The 19,849-nt window shown below is 50.1% G+C and overlaps 1 protein-coding gene across 1 annotated transcript in view; it reads right to left on the reverse strand.

Annotated features, from left to right (window-relative positions):
* Nucleotides 1–19,573, reverse strand: part of LOC125127492 (uncharacterized) — a 557,563-nt gene extending 537,990 nt beyond the window's left edge. Inside the window, exon 1 of the mRNA XM_047780559.1 lies at nucleotides 19,290–19,573. Coding sequence (XP_047636515.1) covers nucleotides 19,290–19,496 — 207 coding nt within the window. The 5' untranslated portion in view covers nucleotides 19,497–19,573. The remainder of the gene's footprint in view (nucleotides 1–19,289) is intronic.
* Between the last annotated feature and the right edge of the window lie 276 nt (nucleotides 19,574–19,849).

Below are 19,849 nucleotides of genomic sequence, written 5' to 3' on the forward strand. Positions count from 1 at the left end.
GTCTTCCTGCTCTAGGAAAGAGAGATTTTTTTTTCTTTACTCAAGAATATAGATTTTAAAAACAAACACTCCTGCATCTCAAAGCAGGCTGTACTTCCTGAGCTGCACATATTGATCAGGGTTTTATTGTCAATTTTCTTTCAGTTGAACTGGAAAAAATATAATCTAATTACTTCCTTAGTGACAGTTGGGAATCTGTCGTACTAAGTCCAACAGTGTGTGTTTGTGTGATTGAGGTGTTTAATTTGGGGGATGACAAAGCAGAAGCCGTGGCCATGTTTTAACGTAATCAGGACAGAATACCTCCAAAGGGTTGAACTATCACGATGACACAAAGCTCCTTCTGAAGCAGAACTGGATTCTGCTAGAACTGAGTCAGGGTGGGCTCTGGGCACCATTTAAGCTATAACATTTTATCATTGTGCCTTCAAGAGTCCCTGGCATGTGGAACAGGAAAGACGGAAGAACTCCCAATGTTGGCTAAGCTTCTACAAAGGAAATAACCTGGGCTTGTGGATACTTGACCCTGTGGTTCTCTAAGCTGCTGACTCCCAAACTGTTCTATTTCACAAGCCAGTAAAATATTTTTTTTAAATTTGGGAACCAACATAAGGTTGCGCTTTTGTTGGAGGAGTAGGGGGTTAAGAAAGGATGTTTTTAAACTACCAATTTCCCTCCACCCTGCTTCCCCCCAAAAATACCACCATAATCAATCAACTGGACTGGGTTTTGCTCCAATAACAAACAACCCCTAAATCTCGGTGCCTTAGGAGGACAGGAGTTGTTTTTCTCACTCATGCTCCATGCGTTTTCCATGCCAAGGAGCAGGAGGTGGAGGAGATTCTGTCTCCGCAATGAACTTAACTCAGGTAACAGAGGTTCTATCACCTGCCACGGCAGCAGAGGGAAGACAGAGCTGGAAGACCAGGCACTGGACATTAAATCCTCCAGCCTGGAACTGCCACTCTGCACCCTGCTCCAGCCCATTGGCCTGTACCAGTCATATCCCTCGCCCGGCCCCACCCACGGAAATGGAGGAAGGGGTGTCATCCTCCTATTGGCCAAGAATGAGATGAGAACTGGATATGAGTAAGTATTAGACATTTCTACCCCTTAGCATTTGTAAAAGAAAAAAAAATCTGAAAATGCAAAATAAAATTAAACAGAATTGGAGTCCCATTGTGGTGCAGTGGGTTAAGCATCAGCATTGTCACTGTAGCAGCTGGGATCACTGCCATGGCATGTGAAGCCCAGGAACTTCCACATGCCATGAGCACAGCCAAAAAAAAAAAAAAAAGGGACAGAATAGGCATTATTTCAGAATAAAGAACAATCCCCAAGAAAGGATAAAGTGCAATATTTTGCGCCTGAGCACTTTCCCACAACATCTTCCTCGTTGTTTTTGGTTTCACCCTCGATCCATGACCATTTTATACAGAATGACCGTGGTACAAGGAACAGCATGTGGGGACCACAGCTCTGAGCCATGTGATAAAAAAGGCACCAAGAGTAGAGCACCGAGTCCCTCAGAAAGCCCTGGCAGGTGCAGGATGTCCACATTTCTCACCATCAATGAACGACACTCCCAGGGAGCATCGAGGCACCCTAGGCTCAAACAGGGACTGTAATGGCTTCATTCTAATGCCCTCGCTTTGATCTCCACCACCATGTAGAGCCGTCAGGTCTAAAATTCTCCCTCTAGTCCCGTTCTCCCATCTTCCACCTCTCCCGCCCAGCCCCCTTCTCAGTCTGCTCTTCACGGCCTCAGCACCCCTCCCCTCTTGCTTTGCTGTCCTCATCGGCCCAGGCCCTCCACTCATCTCCAAGTCCTTCGGTTTCTTTTTCTTCAATTAAGTGCATGCAACATTAAATGTCGTACTTTTTCTTTAAAAAAAAAAAAAATCCCAGAGTTCCCATCATGCCGCAGTGGTTAATGAATCCAACTAGGAACCACGAGGTTGCAGGTTCGATCCCTGGCCCTGCTCAGTGGGTTAAGGATCCGGCCTTGCCGTGAGCTGTGGTGTAGGTTGCAGACACGGCTGGGATCCTGCATTGCTGTGGCTCTGACGTAGGCTGGCGGCTACAGCTCCGATTCGACCCCTAGCCTGAGAACCTCCATATGCCGCAGGAGCAACCCTAGAAATGGCAAAAGATAAAAAAAAAAAAATCCTATTTTGTATGATCAGAATGGTCTGCCCATCTCTCTAGACATCCTTCCATCTGCATACAGGCTGAGTCCAGGATGATGTTCCCTTTAGAGTAAGGAGGTCTGTTTCTCGGGGTGGTAAGTTTTGAGGTGACTTTTCTTTCTTGTACTTTTCTTTTTATTTATTTATTGAAGTCTAGTTCATTTACAATGCTGTATTTGTTTCTGGAGTACAGCAAAGTGATTCAGTTACATATATATATATAATTGATTTACATATATATAACTGATTTTTTCAGATTCTTTTCCCTTATAGGTTATTACTACCTATTGAGTATAGTTCTCTGTGCTATACAGTAGCCCCTTGTTGTTTATCTGTTTTATATATAGTAGTATGCATGTGTTAATTCCAAACTCCTAATCTATCTCCCCCTTTCCCCTTTGGTAACCCTAAGTTTGTTTTCTAACTCTGTGGGTCTATTTCTGCTTTGTATATAAACCCATTTGTATCATTTCTTTCTTTCTTTCTTTTTTTTTTTTGTCTTTTTGCCTTTTCTTGAGCCGCTCCCTCAGCATATGGAGGTTCCCACGCTAGGGGTGGAATCTGACCTGTAGCCATCCGCCTACGCCAGAGCCACAGCAATGCAGGATCCCAGCCGCATCTGCAACCCACACCACAGCTCATGGCAACGCTGGATCATTAACCCACTGAGCAAGGCCAGGGATTGAACCCATAACCTCATGGTTCCTAGTTGCACCACGATGGGAACTCTGTATTATTTCTTTAGATTCCACAAATAAGCAATATCATATGATATCACTGCACCACGATGGGAACTCTGTATTATTTCTTTAGATTCCACAAATAAGCAATATCATATGATATCTGTCTTTCTCTGTCTGGCTTACTTCTTTCAGTAGGATAATCTCTAGTTCCACCAATATTGCTGTTAATGGCATTACTTCATTCTTTTTTAGGGCTGAGTAATAGTCCATTATATAAACATACCACATCTTCTTTATCCATTCATCTGTCAATGGGCATTTATGTTGCTTGCATGTCTTGGCTGTTGTAAATAGTGCTGCAGTAAACACTAGGGTGCATGTGTCTTTTCTTTCTTTTTCTTTTTTTCTTTTTTTAGGGCCATGCCCAAGGCATATGGAAGTCCCCAGGCTAGGGATCTAGTCACAGCTATAGTCACCAACCTATACCACAGCACAGCAATGAGGGATCTGAGCCCCATCTGCGACCTATACACCGCAGCTCACAGCAATGCCAGATCCTTAACCCACTGAGCGAGTCCAGGAATCAAATCCACATCCTCATGGATACTAGTCAGATTCATTTCTACTAAGCCATGACGGGAACTCCCCACGTGCCTTTTCAAATTATGGATTTCTCCAGATATATGCCCAGGAGTAGGATGGATGGATTACATGGTAACTCCATTTTTCAGGGTTTTTTTGCTTTAGGAAACTCCATATTATTCTCTACAGTGGCTGTACCAATTCCTTCTAGTCTTCTTCATTCCTTGAATTTCTTTTTACACATCTATTTCATTCAAAATAAATGTATTTTTAAAATCTATTCTGTATTACATATATTCATATACTCATCTAATCTCCCTACTTGATGGAAAAATTCTTGAGTTATCAGTTAATTTTGTAGTCTCACTGTCAGAGGTTCTGATTCAAAAACATAGGACCTTGGAATCTTCAGGTCTGGAAACCATCTGAGATGACTCCCTCACAGGTTTCTAAGACCAGCATTCTGAGAAGCCCTGATACAAAAGAAAGGACCCTCAAGAAGTTGTTTCTACAGTTTATTTTCCTGACCAGCACAGGAAGCAACTGAAGTATCATCCAGTCAGTACCAATCATGGTACTATGTGTATGTGAGGAATTCAGAAACAGTTTGATCAAGGTTGAGGATATAAAGGAGGCTCCGCCTTTGGACACCAAGTCCGACCTCACACGTGGCGGTTACCAATGATGACACTGTCCCTCCAGGTCCATAGTGCATGGTTTTTGTTCATAGATGAAGTGCATCCATCCCCAAACCCAATCCCAGTTACCTGCATACACTTTTACAGGACATCGCACCAGAACTATTCTGCAGGAGAAACCAAAATGGTCCCGCTAGAAGTGTTCAACAGGAGTGAAAACTTGAGTTCAATTAGCGAGGACGACACTGAAGCATCTCCCAGGAAATATTTTCGGCAGCTCTGCCCATCCCTGACCTTGCTCTATTTCAGAGCAAAGCCTTGCTTAAGCTGCCCTAGCTTCCATCAAAGTAATTTGTACAGACTGACAGCAAATGCAGATGAAGGACAAGAAAGTTCTTTGAACAAAGATTTACATCACACCCCCACACACTCCTCCCTGGAGCCTGATCCCCTTCAGCAAGCGATGCTCTTCCACTGAGCGCCTGGGGAAACCTTGGTTCACCGATGCAAATGTGACAGATGCCCCTGACATCAAGGAGATTTCAGTCCAAGGGGAAGAAACAGCTTGACCACCAGGGACAATAATACCCACAAGATGGAGTAGAAGAGCTCACCCTGATATTTAAACAAAGTAGCTCCAAGGACTGGTTCCCAAACTGGGTCCCCAAGGCAGAGCCAGGCTGGTTCCTCGAGACTCAGCTTTGGCAACCACAGATACCAGCTGAGCCCTAAGCATCCGAATCTCTGGGTGCGAGCCCCGGGAATGGGGATATTTCATAAATACCCGCCTTCCATGATTCTGATGCTCTTAAGGGTTGGGAAAATATGGAACTAGGGAAAACATCAAAGAAAGCGCTAAAATAAACCCACAGATTTTGGCTACTGTGCTGACCACTGTGTCAACATCCTGCCTGCATGATCCCTGATACTTAGAAAACCTCACAAGGGAAGTATTTGTGGGAACGGCTGTGGGTGTTGTCGCTCAGAGCCAGGAACCTGCGATACTCAAACTCTGCCCTGCTGGTCACCCCTCCTCCTCCAGGAGCCAGGTGAGAGGTTTCCCACAAGTTTTAATACAATGTATCTTATTTTCCAAGATTGCTGGGGCCCAGAGATGTTAAACAACCTGCCCAAGTTCTCACAGGTTGTAACTGTCAAAATCTAGGCTTCAAACCCAGTCAGATGGGGCTCAAATCTGACTCCAAAGATGGCTCCACTTGCTTCAACCCCAGAGCTGTCCCAGTTGTAGGGGTGATTGAACCCACCCAACAGCCACTTTTGTTTTCAGAAACTATCTCAAGCCCCCCCCCTTTTTTTTTTGCTTTTCTTTTTTTAGGGCCACACCCGAGGCATATGTAGGTTCCCAGGCTAGGGGTCCAATCGGAGCTGTAGCTGCCAGCCTACACCACAGCCACAGAAGTGCAGAATCCGAGCCACACCTGCAACCTACACCACAGCTCAGGGCAATGCTGGATCCTTAACCCACTGAGCAAGGCCGGGGATGGAACCTGCAGCCTCATGGTTCCTAGTCGAATTTGTTTCCGCTGTGCCATGACAGGAATGCCCCCTTTGAATAGTAGATGAGGGCTGTAGAATTCCTACAGAGCAAGCCTGCAGAGAGAACGCGGAGCGGTTCCCCTGTTTGAGATCCTGCACAGACAGAGCCATGCGTCCTGGGTCTGGCCCCATTTCTGCACCTTCCTTAGTGCTCATATATAAAAGAGCAACAACAATCTGACAGATTCCCTCCCCCGGGAAGACAGGGAGGAAGGGTTAACTCTGTTCATTTTTTGAAGACAGTTTCAGGGTCAAAGACGATTTCACAAGATGGAAAATATCACGGCCACAGAACACTTTGTATTCAAATCATAGAATGCTTTCATTTCCAAAGGGCCCTCGCTTGCTGTCTCCTCTCATCCTCCTAACGGACCTGGGATGGAAGCAGACTTGGAATTCCTAACCGCCCTCCCCAAATAGGAGACTGAGGCACAGGCTTGCCAGACACCACACAGGGAGTGTGATGACGGGTGAAGGTCATTGCCAACCTCCTCCCCGCCAGGCCACTCCCAGATCCGGTGGACTTCCGGCAGAGGGGACAGGAGGGCGGGGTCACTCAACGCTGCCAGTGGAGATCAGGACCCAATCCTGCAGGCCCTGGTCACCCGGCCACACCCCGTCTGGGATCTGCAGGTGAGACACCAATTGGTCCCCACCCTGCAAGTCTCGGCTGACACAGCAGTTCCTCGGGGAACATTTCTCTGAGCCACCAAGACTGGGCCAGGCCCCACCCCATAACTTTCTGGCCTTCCCCTACTGCAGAACTTAGCACCCCGTATGCCACTATTTGTTCAAGTACAGGTCTTCCCTGTGCTCACCATGTCAGCTGCAGCACCTGCAAAGAATAAGAATACACGGGAAAACCTAACGGCCCCTGAGTTTGGATTATGAACTTCTTTTCTTTTTTTTTTTTTTGTCGTCTTTTTGTCTTTTCAGGGCCGCACGTGACATATGGAGGCTCCCAGGCTAGGGGTCTAATTGGAGCTACATCTGCCAACCTACACCAGGGCCACAGCAACGCCAGATCCGAGCTGTGTCTGTGACTTATACCACAGCTCACGGCAACGCCGGATCCTCAACCCACTGAGCGAGGCCAGGGATCGAACCCTCAATCTCATGGTTCCTAGTCCAATTCATTTCCACTGCGCCACAACGGGAATTCCAATGATGGAGTTACACAGCATCTTATTTAACCTTTCCTATATCTACAACAGTAGGAACTATTAATAGCAATTGTCAGATGAGAAAACTGAGCCACAGAGAGACGATGTAACTTGCCCAAGGAACTAGCTAGGAGGTAAGTGGAACTTGGTTTAAGCCCAGGGAGTTGGATTTCAGAGCCTGTGTTCTCAACCACTACAGTAGGTACCTTCCCAGAATCTACTAGATGGCTTATGAGTCTTTTCTTTTGTTGTTGTTGTTGTTGTTGTTGTTGTTGTTGCTATTTCTTGGGCCGCTCCCGCGGCATATGGAGGTCCCCAGGCTAGGGGTTGAATCGGAGCTTTAGCCACCGGCCTACGCCAGAGCCACAGCAACGCGGGATCCGAGCCGCGTCTGCAACCTACACCACAGCTCACGGCAAGGCCAGATCGTTAACCCACTGAGCAAGGGCAGGGACAGAACCCGCAACCTCATGGTTCCTAGTCGGATTCGTTAACCACTGCGCCACGACGGGAACTCCATGAGTCTTTTGTGAATAAATGAACTGAGGCACAAGCAGATAGATGGATGGATGGATATTGTAGTGGATGGGTAGATGGATGGAAAGAGAGAGGGTTGGATGGGTGATGGAGGGTGGGTGTATGGACAAATGGAGGGAACATCAGGTAAATAGGTGAGTGGATGGGTGGGTGAAGGGAGGCAGGGAGGGTTTGGTGGATGAATGGATGGGTGGATGAATGGAGGAAAGAGGGAGGGTTGAGTGCATGGATGGATGGGTGTGTGGATGGATGGAGGAAGGGAGGGAGGGAGGGTTTGGTGGATGGATGGATGGATGGTGGAAGAGCAGGAGGGTTGGGTGTATGGATGGATGGGTGGAGGGAGGGAAGGAGGAAAGAGTTGAGTGGGTAGATGGATGGGTGAAGGGAGGGGCTTGAGCAGCACGGTTTGCCATTTATTCGGAGTCCTCTAAAGAACTAATAGGAGTTAGCTCCATGGGTTAAAAACCTGACTAGTATCCATGAGGATTTGGGTTCGATCCCTGGCCTTGCTCAGTGGGTTAAAGGATCTGGTGTTGCCACGAGCTGCCGTGTAGGTCACAGACATGGCTCAGATCCTGCATTGCTGTGGCTGTGTTGTAGGCCGGCAGCTGCAGCTTGATTCGACTCCTGGCCTGAGAACTTCCATATGTCACAAGTGTAGCCCTAAAAAAAAAAATCCAAATGTGTTATTTAGGCAATCTTTTTACCTGGAGCTAGACAGGCAAGAGACTTGCCCATGAAATACATATCATTTGGGGTAGTGCCCAGCCTCGGTCACCGCTCTCTGAATGTCCTCTTTATTGTAAAAGCATGCACTGATAATTAATGCAAATTATGGCTATCACTGAAGGTTGATGAACTGATGACAATTGGGCAATCAATAATCAATACCTTGGCTGTGTCACACTGCTGCTATTCTAGGTAAATTCCCCCAAAGGGTCTTTAATCCCACCATCAAATTTAGTAGCCTCATCAATTCTCTCCCAACCATGAGGAGAAGAAGGGGTTTATTAAATACTCGAAGTTCATCCCAGCAGACTCAGCCCCTTTTGCGCACCTGGACCTGACCCTCAGCCCTGAGATGCCTCCAGTCCTACAAGGCAGCCCTTCTTCCAGACTCTGGATTGACCCTAGTGAATGCCCACCCATCAGTGGCTCTCACTTTTTTCACACGTCCTCTTTTTGAAGGCTTTCCTTCAATCTGGCCTTCACCACAGGCTGGAGTAGTTGTTAACAAAATCCAAGTCAACCTGAGTAAGGAATGGAGCTAGGGAGCAAAATTCATTAGGGGATCAAGTTCTTTTGTTTTGTTTTTTGTTGTTGTTGTTTTTAGGGCCTCACCCACGGCATATGGAGGTTCCCAGGCGAGGGGTCGAATTAGAGCTATAGCTGCTGGCCTACACCACAGCCACAGCAATGCAGGATCCGAGTTGCGCCTGTGACCTACACCACACCTCATGGCCACACCGGATTCTTAACCCACTGAGCGAGGCCAGGGATCGAACCCGCAATGTCACAGTTACTAGTCAGATTCTTTTCCACTGTGCCACAATGGAAACTCTATGGGATCAAGTTCTAAGAACACTTGAAAAGGGAAAAGAAACTGAACAGCTATCAGGGGATTTTGCATAACTGAAGAAGACTGGGGAGTCATGGAAGACCACAAGATCTAAATATCATATAGACTCCGACCTCCCACGTCGAAAACTGCGCTTCAAATACTCTGAAGGCCTTTGCTAAAACCAAGTCAGGAAGATGGGGCATTCTATGCAATACACTGAGACAGTCCATAGGCAGATGTGATCCCACATCACCTCTGGAGGACCTCTGGGGTTCTGGTAGCACATGTCCTGCATACTCTTTCTCACTTCTGCTGCTGGAGAGCTACCACAGTGAAGTGGTTAAGGGCATGTGCCCAGAGACCAACCAGGTGGTTTAAATCCAGCCCTACCTCTGAGGGACTCTATAACACCAGGCAAGTTATATAATATTCCTGAGCCTCGATTTCCTTATCTGTGAAATGGTTATGCCTTATCCATTAATCAAATTCTACCTGAGCACATGCTAAACACCAGAGACACAGTGGGAATTTAGAACAAGCATGGCCCCTTCCCTCATGGTGATCATAGTACAGAAGGAGGGAGGTATTCATCAAAGAATCATGCCCAAAGAAATAGGCATCTCCAGCGGAGCTAAGACCTAACTAGAGACACCTGGTGCTGTGAGAACAGGTAACAGGGGTTGCCACGACTTTGTCGGTGTGGCCAGGCTGCCCTGAGGCAGTGGTGACTCAGCTGGCAGATGAGATGTTGACCAGGTGAACAGGGGAGGGAAAGAGCTTTCCAGGCAGAGAAAGCAGGAAGTGCAAAGGCCCTGGGGCAGAAAGGAGCAAGGCATGTTTAGAGGAGCCTGAAAGAGACTAGAGAGAGCAAGTGAAGGTGCAGCTGGTTGCAGCACCCACTTCCCAGAGGACCCTGCAGAGGAGCTGCAAGGAAACAGAGACCCCATCTACGATGAATTTAGTCAACAGTTATACAGGACACAGGTCCTTCCTGGATTTTCCCATGAAGGGCTGCAGTGGACTCAGAGGCCAAGTCTAACATCCTCCTTGACAGCCCCCCAGGCAGCCAGATGCCAGTGCACCCTCACTCACAAGCAAATATCAAGAACCACGTGGAACCTGCCAAGCGGGGAGAGACAGGCTTCTTCCAAGGCTGTGGTTGGCTCCAAGAGTCTTTCAGATGGAAAGCAGCTCTTCACTGGGGCCGGAGAGCTGAGCCTCTTGCCCCACCCAGTGAAAGACCAGATGAATCAGACCTGGTGGATCTCTCAGGGGGCCCCTGTGAAGAAGTTTATAGTGGAAATGAAGGGCTTTATTTGTTTGGCAAAACATGGGGTAGTTTAATCGCCAGGAGAGAGGAGTGTCTGTCGGTCCAGGTTTTCTGGAAGGGGGAGCAGTGTGGACGAGGGCTTCCGTTTCATCTGTGGGCCTTTGCAGAGGGAAAAAGGGAAAAGCTTTGCAGCCATCTGGCACACTGTTTGCATCTCGTCTGGCTGGGCTGCGATGCTTCAAACGAGGGTGGATAGGGCAGCTCTTGCCCTGTGTTTGCAGCAGGATGAGAGGTGGCAGGGGGAGGCAGGTGCTGGGGACCACAGCCCAGGTCCAGGGACCAGAACATCCAACACCACAGATTCAGGGAGTAAAGTAGTGCTGGATGGTCTTCCCATTTCATCCCCATCCTGGTACCTACAGACAGCCCATCATGAGGAGATACATGAGGAGATACACACCCGCAACACCTCCCACACACATGCACACAGAATTGCCAGGCAGAGCAAGCAAAAAAACAGGATGCCATTCAAACTGGAATTTCAGATAAACAAGGAATCATTTTTTAGTGTACTACGTCCCAAATATTGCATTAGGATATACTTACTCTTTTTAAAAAATTGTTAATTTGAAAGTCAAGTTTAACTAGACCTCCTGTAGGTAATCTGGAAACCCTAGTCCTGCACAAACCCAAGACTTGAAAACTCACAGACAAGGTCACACACACACACACACACACACACACACACACACACAAGAACACCAACATACAGGCACACACACGTACGTGCACACACATAAGCCCACGTGCCTCACGGGGCCCAGAGCAAAGGAGGAAGCAAGGTCAAATTGTGGGTCCTGTACCAACCGCCCTTCCCTGTCTTCTGTGTCTGGGCTCAGAACCAGTAGAATCCCGGCCACCTCAGGGTCACTTGGCATCCAGCACCAAGCTGGGGCTGGAGGTGCCCTGGTGCAGCAGAACACAGACCAGCATCTGCCTGGGCTCTGGCTTGGAAGACACAGCAGAGCCCTGTGGTCCTTGGCAAGTAGGGGCAGGGGGTGGGAGCTCTGAGGTTGGAGGTTCATCCTGGAGCCTGCCGGCTGGGGACCCAATGATGAACCCATTTCCTCTCGTCTGCTCCCACTGCCTCCACCAGGCTCCATCTCTACCTTTCCATCACATACCGAGCCTTTACTGAGCAGCTACTAAGGGCCTGGCGTTGGACATACCTCTGGTAAAGCCACAGCCCAGCATGCCAAAACCTCAGCAATGACCTGCCCAGCACCTGCTGACCGTGCCCAACAAGTCAAGCATTGCAGAAGTGGGGGTCATTTCCTTGAGTCCTCCCAACAGCCAAGGAGGCAGCTGTCATTGCTAGATTATCCCTATTTTACCTTTGAGGAAGCTGAGACCAGACAGCTGAAATAGGGCACACGGGTGGGAAGCAGCAAGGCCTGGAGGAGGAAAATGCCAGCCTTGGAACGTGCAGCGACACAGCTGAGGATGTTCAGGGAAGCAAACTTTCCTGTAGGTGAGGCCACCTGCCACAGTCAGAAACCAGGGTGCCGTCAGGAGGGGCTGGTGGGATGGCTGGGCCTCTGGGGTGGCAGGGTGTAGATGGATCCAAGGGGAAATAAGGCGGGCAATGCCATCTGATCAGTGCCCCTCAGGCTTCAGAGGATGACCCCACAGAGAATGGTACCCTGCACCTTGGAGGCTTGAGGGGTGGGCACGTATTTAACCAGGATGCGAATTCAGCACAGATCCCCTTCTGTGCTTGGATATTCTGCCCCTAGGAACCTCTTAGAGAAACACAAGCACGGAACCCCAAGCAGTGTGTGTGAGGATCTTTACCACAAATAAAGTGTGCTGCATCCACAGAGCAGGATAACTGCCTTACAGGCAAGGAGGAGGCCAGGTTCCACCATGAGATGCCAAAGACACCCCACTGCGTGAAAAGGAAGCTTTTCCAAACAAGAAATGGAGCGCTATCCCATTTTATTTTAAAAAGATTAAAATTAAACAATGTGCATTATTATGTGTTTGAACACGCAGAGAAAGGTTTGGAAGGGCAAACATCAAGCCCTCCCCTCCTGGTGTCCCCTCTGAGAAGCAAGATTGACGAAAGGCAGGTAAAAGAGTTGTTGGCTCTTTGTTTTATATGTACTTGCATTGTGTAAATTCTTTACAACGAGCAAACACTAATATGTGTTGCTAATAAGCAGCACAAAAGCCACGGAATTGTACTCAGACCATGGAGACTCTTTCATCCAGCCCTGTTCCTAGAGGCCAGGGCTTACAGCTCCATCAGGACCATATAGCACACGGAATCCAAAAGAAGAATGAAAAGGGCAGTAGATTTTCCCCCTCAGGCACCACCTGCCTTCCAATTTAAGCCCACACGTTTCTAAGTCACAAAGTCTTCCTTTTCCACACACGCAAGACACAAGCCCCAGAGCAAAAACACAAGCCCTGCCGGGTTTCTCCAGGAAGAAGGGCTGACAGGCGAGGCAGGTCTGCGCACAGTCGAGGGTGGTGAGGCCGGACGGGAGGGGCCACAGAGCCAAGGAAACCCACTGGGTAGCCTCTTTGTTCCCCAAAGACTCTTGACACCTGGAGCTGCGCAGAGCTCCTGAGAGCCTGTTTCTGTGACACCCTGAGACACAGCAAGAGGAGCCAAGGAGAAGGGAACAAGCAAACCTCACAAAACCCAGCCATACTGGAGCACACTAACAGTGTCTGCTCCTCTCTCCATTTTGGAAATCTGTGCTTTCTCCTTCATACCTTCAATCACAAGACCTCTCCTTGCTGCCTGTCTGCCTCCTCCCTGTCCTTGGAGTTCCTCCTCTGCAGTTTTTCCCAGGCCACTCCTCCTCTAGGGCTGCACTCAAACCTCCGGCCCACCTGGGACACTGGCTCCAGCCAGTGGGGTCTAGAGGGTCAGGTGCAGCCGAGACCCTACAGACTATAAGTAACCTTCCTGCTGACACTGATAAGAAGTGGAAAGCCAGCACCTCTGCAGAACAGCCCCGGAGGCATAGGGCTCTCATGGGCCTCTCAGGGCATCCGTGCTGATGGTCAGAAGTGCTGTCACCTCCGCATACAGTTGTCTGCAAGGAAGGCCGTACAGGAAGCCCTGTGTGGCTCAGAGAACCAGAAAAGGGAATTAAATGCACCATCTGCTTATTAGCGAGAGATTTTGAGGCAGATGCTTAAATATGCATGCCCAGACATTATAAAACTTCAGGGTAAATGTTAATTTCAATAACCCGAGTTCTTGTGCTTGCAAAAAAAGTCTTTCTTTTCTCTCTCTTCTTAGTGGTTTATAGGCTCTGTACCTGCGTCGAAGCAAAGAGGTTAACCTCACCAGATTTTGGCAGCTGTGCAACGTAGGACTCCAAACACTCACTTGGGGACCCATCTTAGAGAGAGGCTTAGGAAAGAGCCACCAAGTCACCATTCCCTCCCTCCTTTCTTATCCCTAGCCAAAAATCAGACAGCACTAGTCTGGTACCCCGCCACAGGAGTGGGAAAACCCCACTCAGAACCCCCACCCTTTCCCTGATGCCAAAGACCAGGAAAGTCAAGAGTAGGGAGCTGACTCTCTCTCGTCTGGAGCCCCACAGGGTGAGCACCTGCTGTAACTTCACCCCAGAACTGTGTGCATTTCAAGGGCAGCTATACTCAAGCCCCCATGCGACAACCTGGGGGTGAAAAACCCTTCACCTGAGGTTCTCAGCATAAATATTTTCAACTCTGTGAGCCATACAGTCTCTTTCCTAAGGACTCAACTCTCCCATCGCAGCAGGAAAGCAGACACAAATGATATGAATGGGTGTGGCTGTGTGTCTATGAACCTTTAGTCACAAACACAGGCCAGGAGGCAAGGAAGTGGGGTGGGGGAGCAGGATGTGGATGAGGCTCATGGACCAGAGTCTGTCTCCTCCACCGGAGCAGGGTCTCCAGCAGAACAGGGACCGATCCGTCCTGTAGACCAGTACCTAGCCTGGCGCCTGGCACAGAGGAGCTGCTCAAATACTTGGAAAAGGAATGAGAAAGGCAAGTGGCCCCCAGCAGAGAGAAGTGAGGGTCTCTGGGCCGAGGACCACAGCCAGGGCTGGGCTCTGCATCCAGGCTGGGCCTGCTTCGAAGGTAGCGTGGGAAAGTGACAGCTGAGTGTTTTGAGAAGACAGAGGCTCTACACACATGGACTACAGTTTTTCAGGAGTGCCGAGACCATGGAGCGTCCAGTGTTTGACTGCACACACCCTGGCTGGGTGCGGGCTGTCCAGACTCAGGTGAACCTTTGCACCCCTCTCAACTGGCCTCCATTAAAACTTCAGCAACAGCCCATGAGTGTATTAAATCAAATGGGCTCCCTTCAACACCAATGACCCGCGTCCTTCTCCCTCTACTGTCGGAGGAGACACATCCTCCTGTTAGTCCTCTGGACTTCCTCATGGATCCTTCTCCTCTCATCCCTAAGATGTCCCAGACTTATACGAAAACCTCTTCTCTTGCCCCTCCTCTCTCTCTTTCCCCATCCATCTCAGGTGCCTCTTGGCCTCAACTATCATCACTGATGAACCTCAAGTCTGAATGTCCATCCCAACAATTAGATGTTGCCATCAGGGTCTCAGAGTCAAGAATCAAATTCATGGTCATCCCTGCCTTCCTGGAGGTCAGGCTGACTCCACATCTTCCTCATTCCCAATACTCAGGAGATCCTTAAGTCCTGGGAAACACATCTCAGAAGATGTCCTCCATTCAGGCACCACTCCTGAATGCCACCACTGCCGCCACCCAAGCCACCAGCAGCCCTGGCAGAGTCTCCTGCCCCAGGCCCCAAACTGGTGTCCCTCCTGCTCCCTAAACTCCAAGTCACATTCCAGTGGACACAAAGGGACAATGACCATCCTGCTGAAATTTTTGAAATAAGGAGGACATTGGCCTGCAGTCTGAGTCCTTCCAGCTGAGAAGCCCAAATCAAGCTCCCATTTGCCAGCAATGGGGTTAAATATTTCCGAAATGATTAAAGCCAAGGGCAACACAGATCACACTCCCAAACTGCTCTGGGCACAGAAGCCCCACCTCCCAGAGGCTGGGGGGATCTGACCATTCAGGATGCAGCCTCTCTGTTCCAACTAAAAGGAATGGCCTCCATGCCTTCTTCCTCCTCCAAGGACCCTCCACCCTCCTGCACCCAACTCTTCCCTCTCAGAGGATGAGGAAACCTCCTGCCATTTCCCGCTCGAGCACAGCATTCCTCAGAAGCCTGCCCCACAAATTACAGAAGAGCCGAGGCAGACACACCGCGCTCCGGTGGGCGGTCATGTCTTCATGTCAGCCTGAAAGATCGTTGCCAGGGAAATATCTTTATCTCGGCAGAGAGAGCTTCCACCCTGTGGAGTCCGGCTGTGCTCAAATGGGAATCCTGAAACCCAGATGTTGGTCTCAACGCCCTGTCCCGGCAGCCAGCTTTGGAACTCTGCATTGTGGGAGCAAACCCTGCGTGCCACCTGCTCTGCCACCCGCACCCCTGTCCCCTAGAATCTTGGACCCTGAGAACCAAGGAGGGAACTGGGGGGAAGCTGATGAGTTCCATGCAGATCCATGCATGAGATGCTACCCAAATCCAACCTGAGGTTTATGTGGATAGTACCCCCCTCACGAATGGATGAGGGGATGAAGGACACTGTCTGACTCACCCAAATAACTAAACACAGAGACGACTGTTTGTTTTGTACCTTTTCTGCCCAAATGCTAGGCCAAGCATTTTCTATTTATTACCTGGTTATTTTATTGAGTGTACACATAACCTGCTATTGAGGCTGTATCTCATTATCTCCGTTTTATTGATGAGGAAACTGAGGTTATATAAATTTCCCAAGGCCACATAACTCATGAGTGGTACAGCCGGGATCCAAACTCAACACCCACACTCTGAAATATGTTTTTCAAGTGTAGACTCATGGCTTGAAGCCAAGGCGATTTTGCCTGCTTGCTCCTGCTACCCCAGGCAATGTCTGGGGACACTCTGGGTTGTTGCAACTGGGGATAGGTATCATTGCTACTGGCATCGAGTGGGTAGAGGCCAGAGATGCTTAGCAGCATCTCTACTATGCAAAGGAGAGCACGTCCCCCCATAGCAGAGCATGGTCTGGCCCCAACCGTCAAAGCTGAGACACCCAGGTGCAGACCATCCCAGTGTGAAGGGAAAAGACCCACAGTCTGGATTCACTGCTACAGGGAGCCCCGTGCTGATAACAACCTTCTACTCTAGTCTCAACCCCAGGGACTCCGGAGTGGACAGTCCATCGGGGGATTTCAGGGAATCCGATGAGCTAATACACTTGAAAGCTCAACTCTGCCCAGCAACAACCCATAAATCTATGCCAAGCTGCCCGATCTTGGGAAAAGCTGAACAAAACACCTGGGGTTGATAACCAATGACCTAGGAAAGGCTGTTCTCTCCTTCCAGGAAGAGCTGTGGGTCAGACTCACCCTGGGGTCCCTCCAAAAGAATCAGTAAGGGCTCTGGGAGGACCAGTTTTTCGATTCCTTCTCAGCATCACTGGTCCTGGAGGAGGCAAAAGGAGTCTATAAAATTTCTGATCCCTGGGTGGGGGAGGCGCTAGCTCTCACTAGTCACACACACTTCCTTCCACCGCACATCCAGCAAGACTCAGGTGCTGAAAGGGCTCCTGGGGCTCCAGGTTACCTCCTAAAAGCATCCTCTAGAAACCACCAGAGGAAGAAATGCCCTCCTTAAAGGCAAGAGCTGAGCCCAGGAGCCACTCTGAGCGACAACTAGTCACATGTAAACCTCAGCCATCCAGAGCACCAGGTATGGTGACAGGAAAGGATATTTTATCCTTAAAAGCATCTAGATATAAGATGGACAGGGAGGTGTTGCCCGGGCAGCTTCTGCAGAGGAAAGCCCAAAATGATCTGCATCTAAAAATAATCCGCTATTAAAGAACAAGGATGTTTTTGACATTTCAGCCGAGCTAATGGTCTACACAGACAGAATCTCATGAAAAAGCATTCTGTTGTTCTTGATCCATTTGGACATGGTCTGTGAGTGCAGAAATGGCTCTTTCCCCAGAAGGTTCAGGTTCCCCCAAAAGAGAGAATCATATTCAGGTTCAGAAAGCAAGGATGACTTCTGTCCAGTTATGACATAATCCCTTAAACCAGGAGATGCCCACTTCCCTTCATGAACCAAAAGTTCCCTCGGGTTTCTGCCTTTTTAAAATGTCATCATCTGCACATAAAACCTTTAACCCCCTGGAAGGCATTTACCATGGAGAGGCTGGCCTAAGACCTTTGTCTCTTGTGATGCACCCTCAGAACTAAGCATGGCTGCAGACAAGATGCATGGAGTGGATTTCAGCACTAAATCACATTCACTGAGCACATACTACACACCAGGCGCAATGCTATGCATAACCTCCACTTAATCTCAGGAACAGTAACCCCATGAAACAGGACCTCCTGCTAACATACCCTTTTCACCACTGAGGACACCAAGGCCCAGAGAGCTTAAGTAACTTGCCCCTAGTCACCCAGCTGGGCCAGAGCTAGGAATCAAACCTGAGTAATCTGACTCCAACCCACATTCCACAGCATTCCCTCTGCACCTGGTCACTTCACTCCATTCAGGTGTCCTGGTCTGTGGCAAAGTTCCACGTAAGAGGGAGGTCACAGGAGGAGAGAAGGGCTTCTGACAGTAGAAGTTTCACAGCATCACGCAGCCCCCAGAGCTGTGTCTCAGACCCAGGACCTCTCCTCTCTCCACACTGCGACACATCCCTTCCCGCTCTTTCCAGGACGTGTCCCTATAAACCTTCCGTAAGCAGTATCCTTCTCCTGGCATCTCAGAGAAAAATTCACCTGCTTCTAGTGTCCAGGTGGCCCATGATCCGAGCACAGTCACTGCCAGGGGACGCAAGGGCTCCGAAGCAGTGCCTGGGAGCAGCCCCTCGCCGAGTCAGCCGGGCTTTGATGCAGCCTAGCGAACCGGAGGCAGGCTGCTGCTGCCTGCGTGGATTTAGGAGAAACAAGGAGACCTTTCCCTTGTGGAGCTCACTAGCCACAAATCAAATTTTTAAGATGAGTTATGCCAAGCAAATGGTCAAAAACAAAAATGTTTGGAAGAAACAAAAAGGTCAACCCCATTATCCATTTAAAACTCTCAAGGTGGCAGCCCACACCATGGGGACAGCTGTCCAGCCAGCCCTCGTTTGTCCTCCAGACACTTGTGCTCCCCAAATGTAAGGTCAGCCAGGTCACAACTGGACGATTCAGAAGAGGGGACAGAAATCAGGGGCCTGGGGTTCAAGCTGGCCCCGGGGGTCCATCCCACATACACGTAGGGAGTGACTCACATACCCGCGCACATATGCAACAAACCACCCTCACCCTTGGCGGACAAGGACCAGAGCCGTGCAGCACCTGAGGAGATGCACAGAACTTTGCTTCCCTGTCCTTCTCTGCAGGGATGGGGAGAAAGGACTGGCTTCAGGGCTGGAAGCCACCTGCCTTCTCTCTCAACTCTTGCTGCCCAGCCAGCCTGGGGAGCAGTGACAAGAAGACAAGGGCAGGCGAGGGGTTTGGTGAGCTGCCACCAGCACACACACTGACAGGGCAGGGTTGGCAAAGCCTGTCCCCAGGTACTTCCCACCCAAGCCCCTTAGCAGGTGGAAGGCACACACAACCAGTCAAGTCCCAGAGAGACGCCTAAAACAGCTCTGCCCCGGATGGGGCTGTGAGGTGAGGGCTGCTCAGAATAAACCCCCACCTCCTTTCCTTTCTGGGTTCCCCAGGACACAGAGCTCCCCCTCCCTTTTCTGCCAACTGCAGAGCCCACTGGTCCCCCTGCCAGCGGTGACTTCACGGGAGAATCAGCAAGTCTATCCTACATAAACAAGAAGGGAGTTGCCACCAAGAACGGAGCATCTAGTTTCTCAGGAGGTCCCCACAAGCTGTCACACCGCGCCCGCCCGAAGGAGTTGCAGCGCAATTGTCAACTTGGACCTGGCGCCGATGGGAGCATTTTGCCAACCCCCCAGGCCCCGTTCCTGCTGCGCCCCCCCCCCCCACTTACACCTCTGTCTTCGCCACCTGTCTGGGTGCCGGTCTCTTCCCTGCCCAGACGTGGCGCGTCTTCTTCCTCCTTCGCTGCGCTTCCTCCTTCCAGCCCCAGCCTCAACCTCTTCTCCTCCGGAGGGGCGTCCTCCTCCTCCCGCCTCTGCCGGCCATCCCTGCCTCTGAGCTTGCCCGTGTCCTCGGGGCTGCCACAAGGGCTGGCCATGGCTCCAGGTGACTCTGCCTGCACTTGGAGGAGAGGAAGGACCCGGCAGCCTTCTGAACCCAGCGGCCTGTGGGTGGAAGAACGGGCTTCTGAGCGCGGGCTTGGTGGGTTCGCGCGGCTCGGCTCGGAGCTGGGCTCCTCCGTGGACCACTCCTGTCTCTCTGCCGCCCCCTGCTGGCTGCTCGTGAGCACCGCGGGCACGCGTGGAAGAGGCCTGCGCGGGTCTCACCGGCCCGGGGCCAGGCCCGCTCAGCCAAAGCCCGGCCCCGAGGTCGCACAATGATGGTCTCCCTGCCCAAGGAAGGGAGAGAAGGAGGGACAGGCAGACATCGACTTCAATGCCCTGCAAGGAT

This window comes from Phacochoerus africanus, chromosome 5 (genome assembly GCF_016906955.1).
Source record: "Phacochoerus africanus isolate WHEZ1 chromosome 5, ROS_Pafr_v1, whole genome shotgun sequence".
Lineage (NCBI taxonomy): Eukaryota > Metazoa > Chordata > Mammalia > Artiodactyla > Suidae > Phacochoerus > Phacochoerus africanus.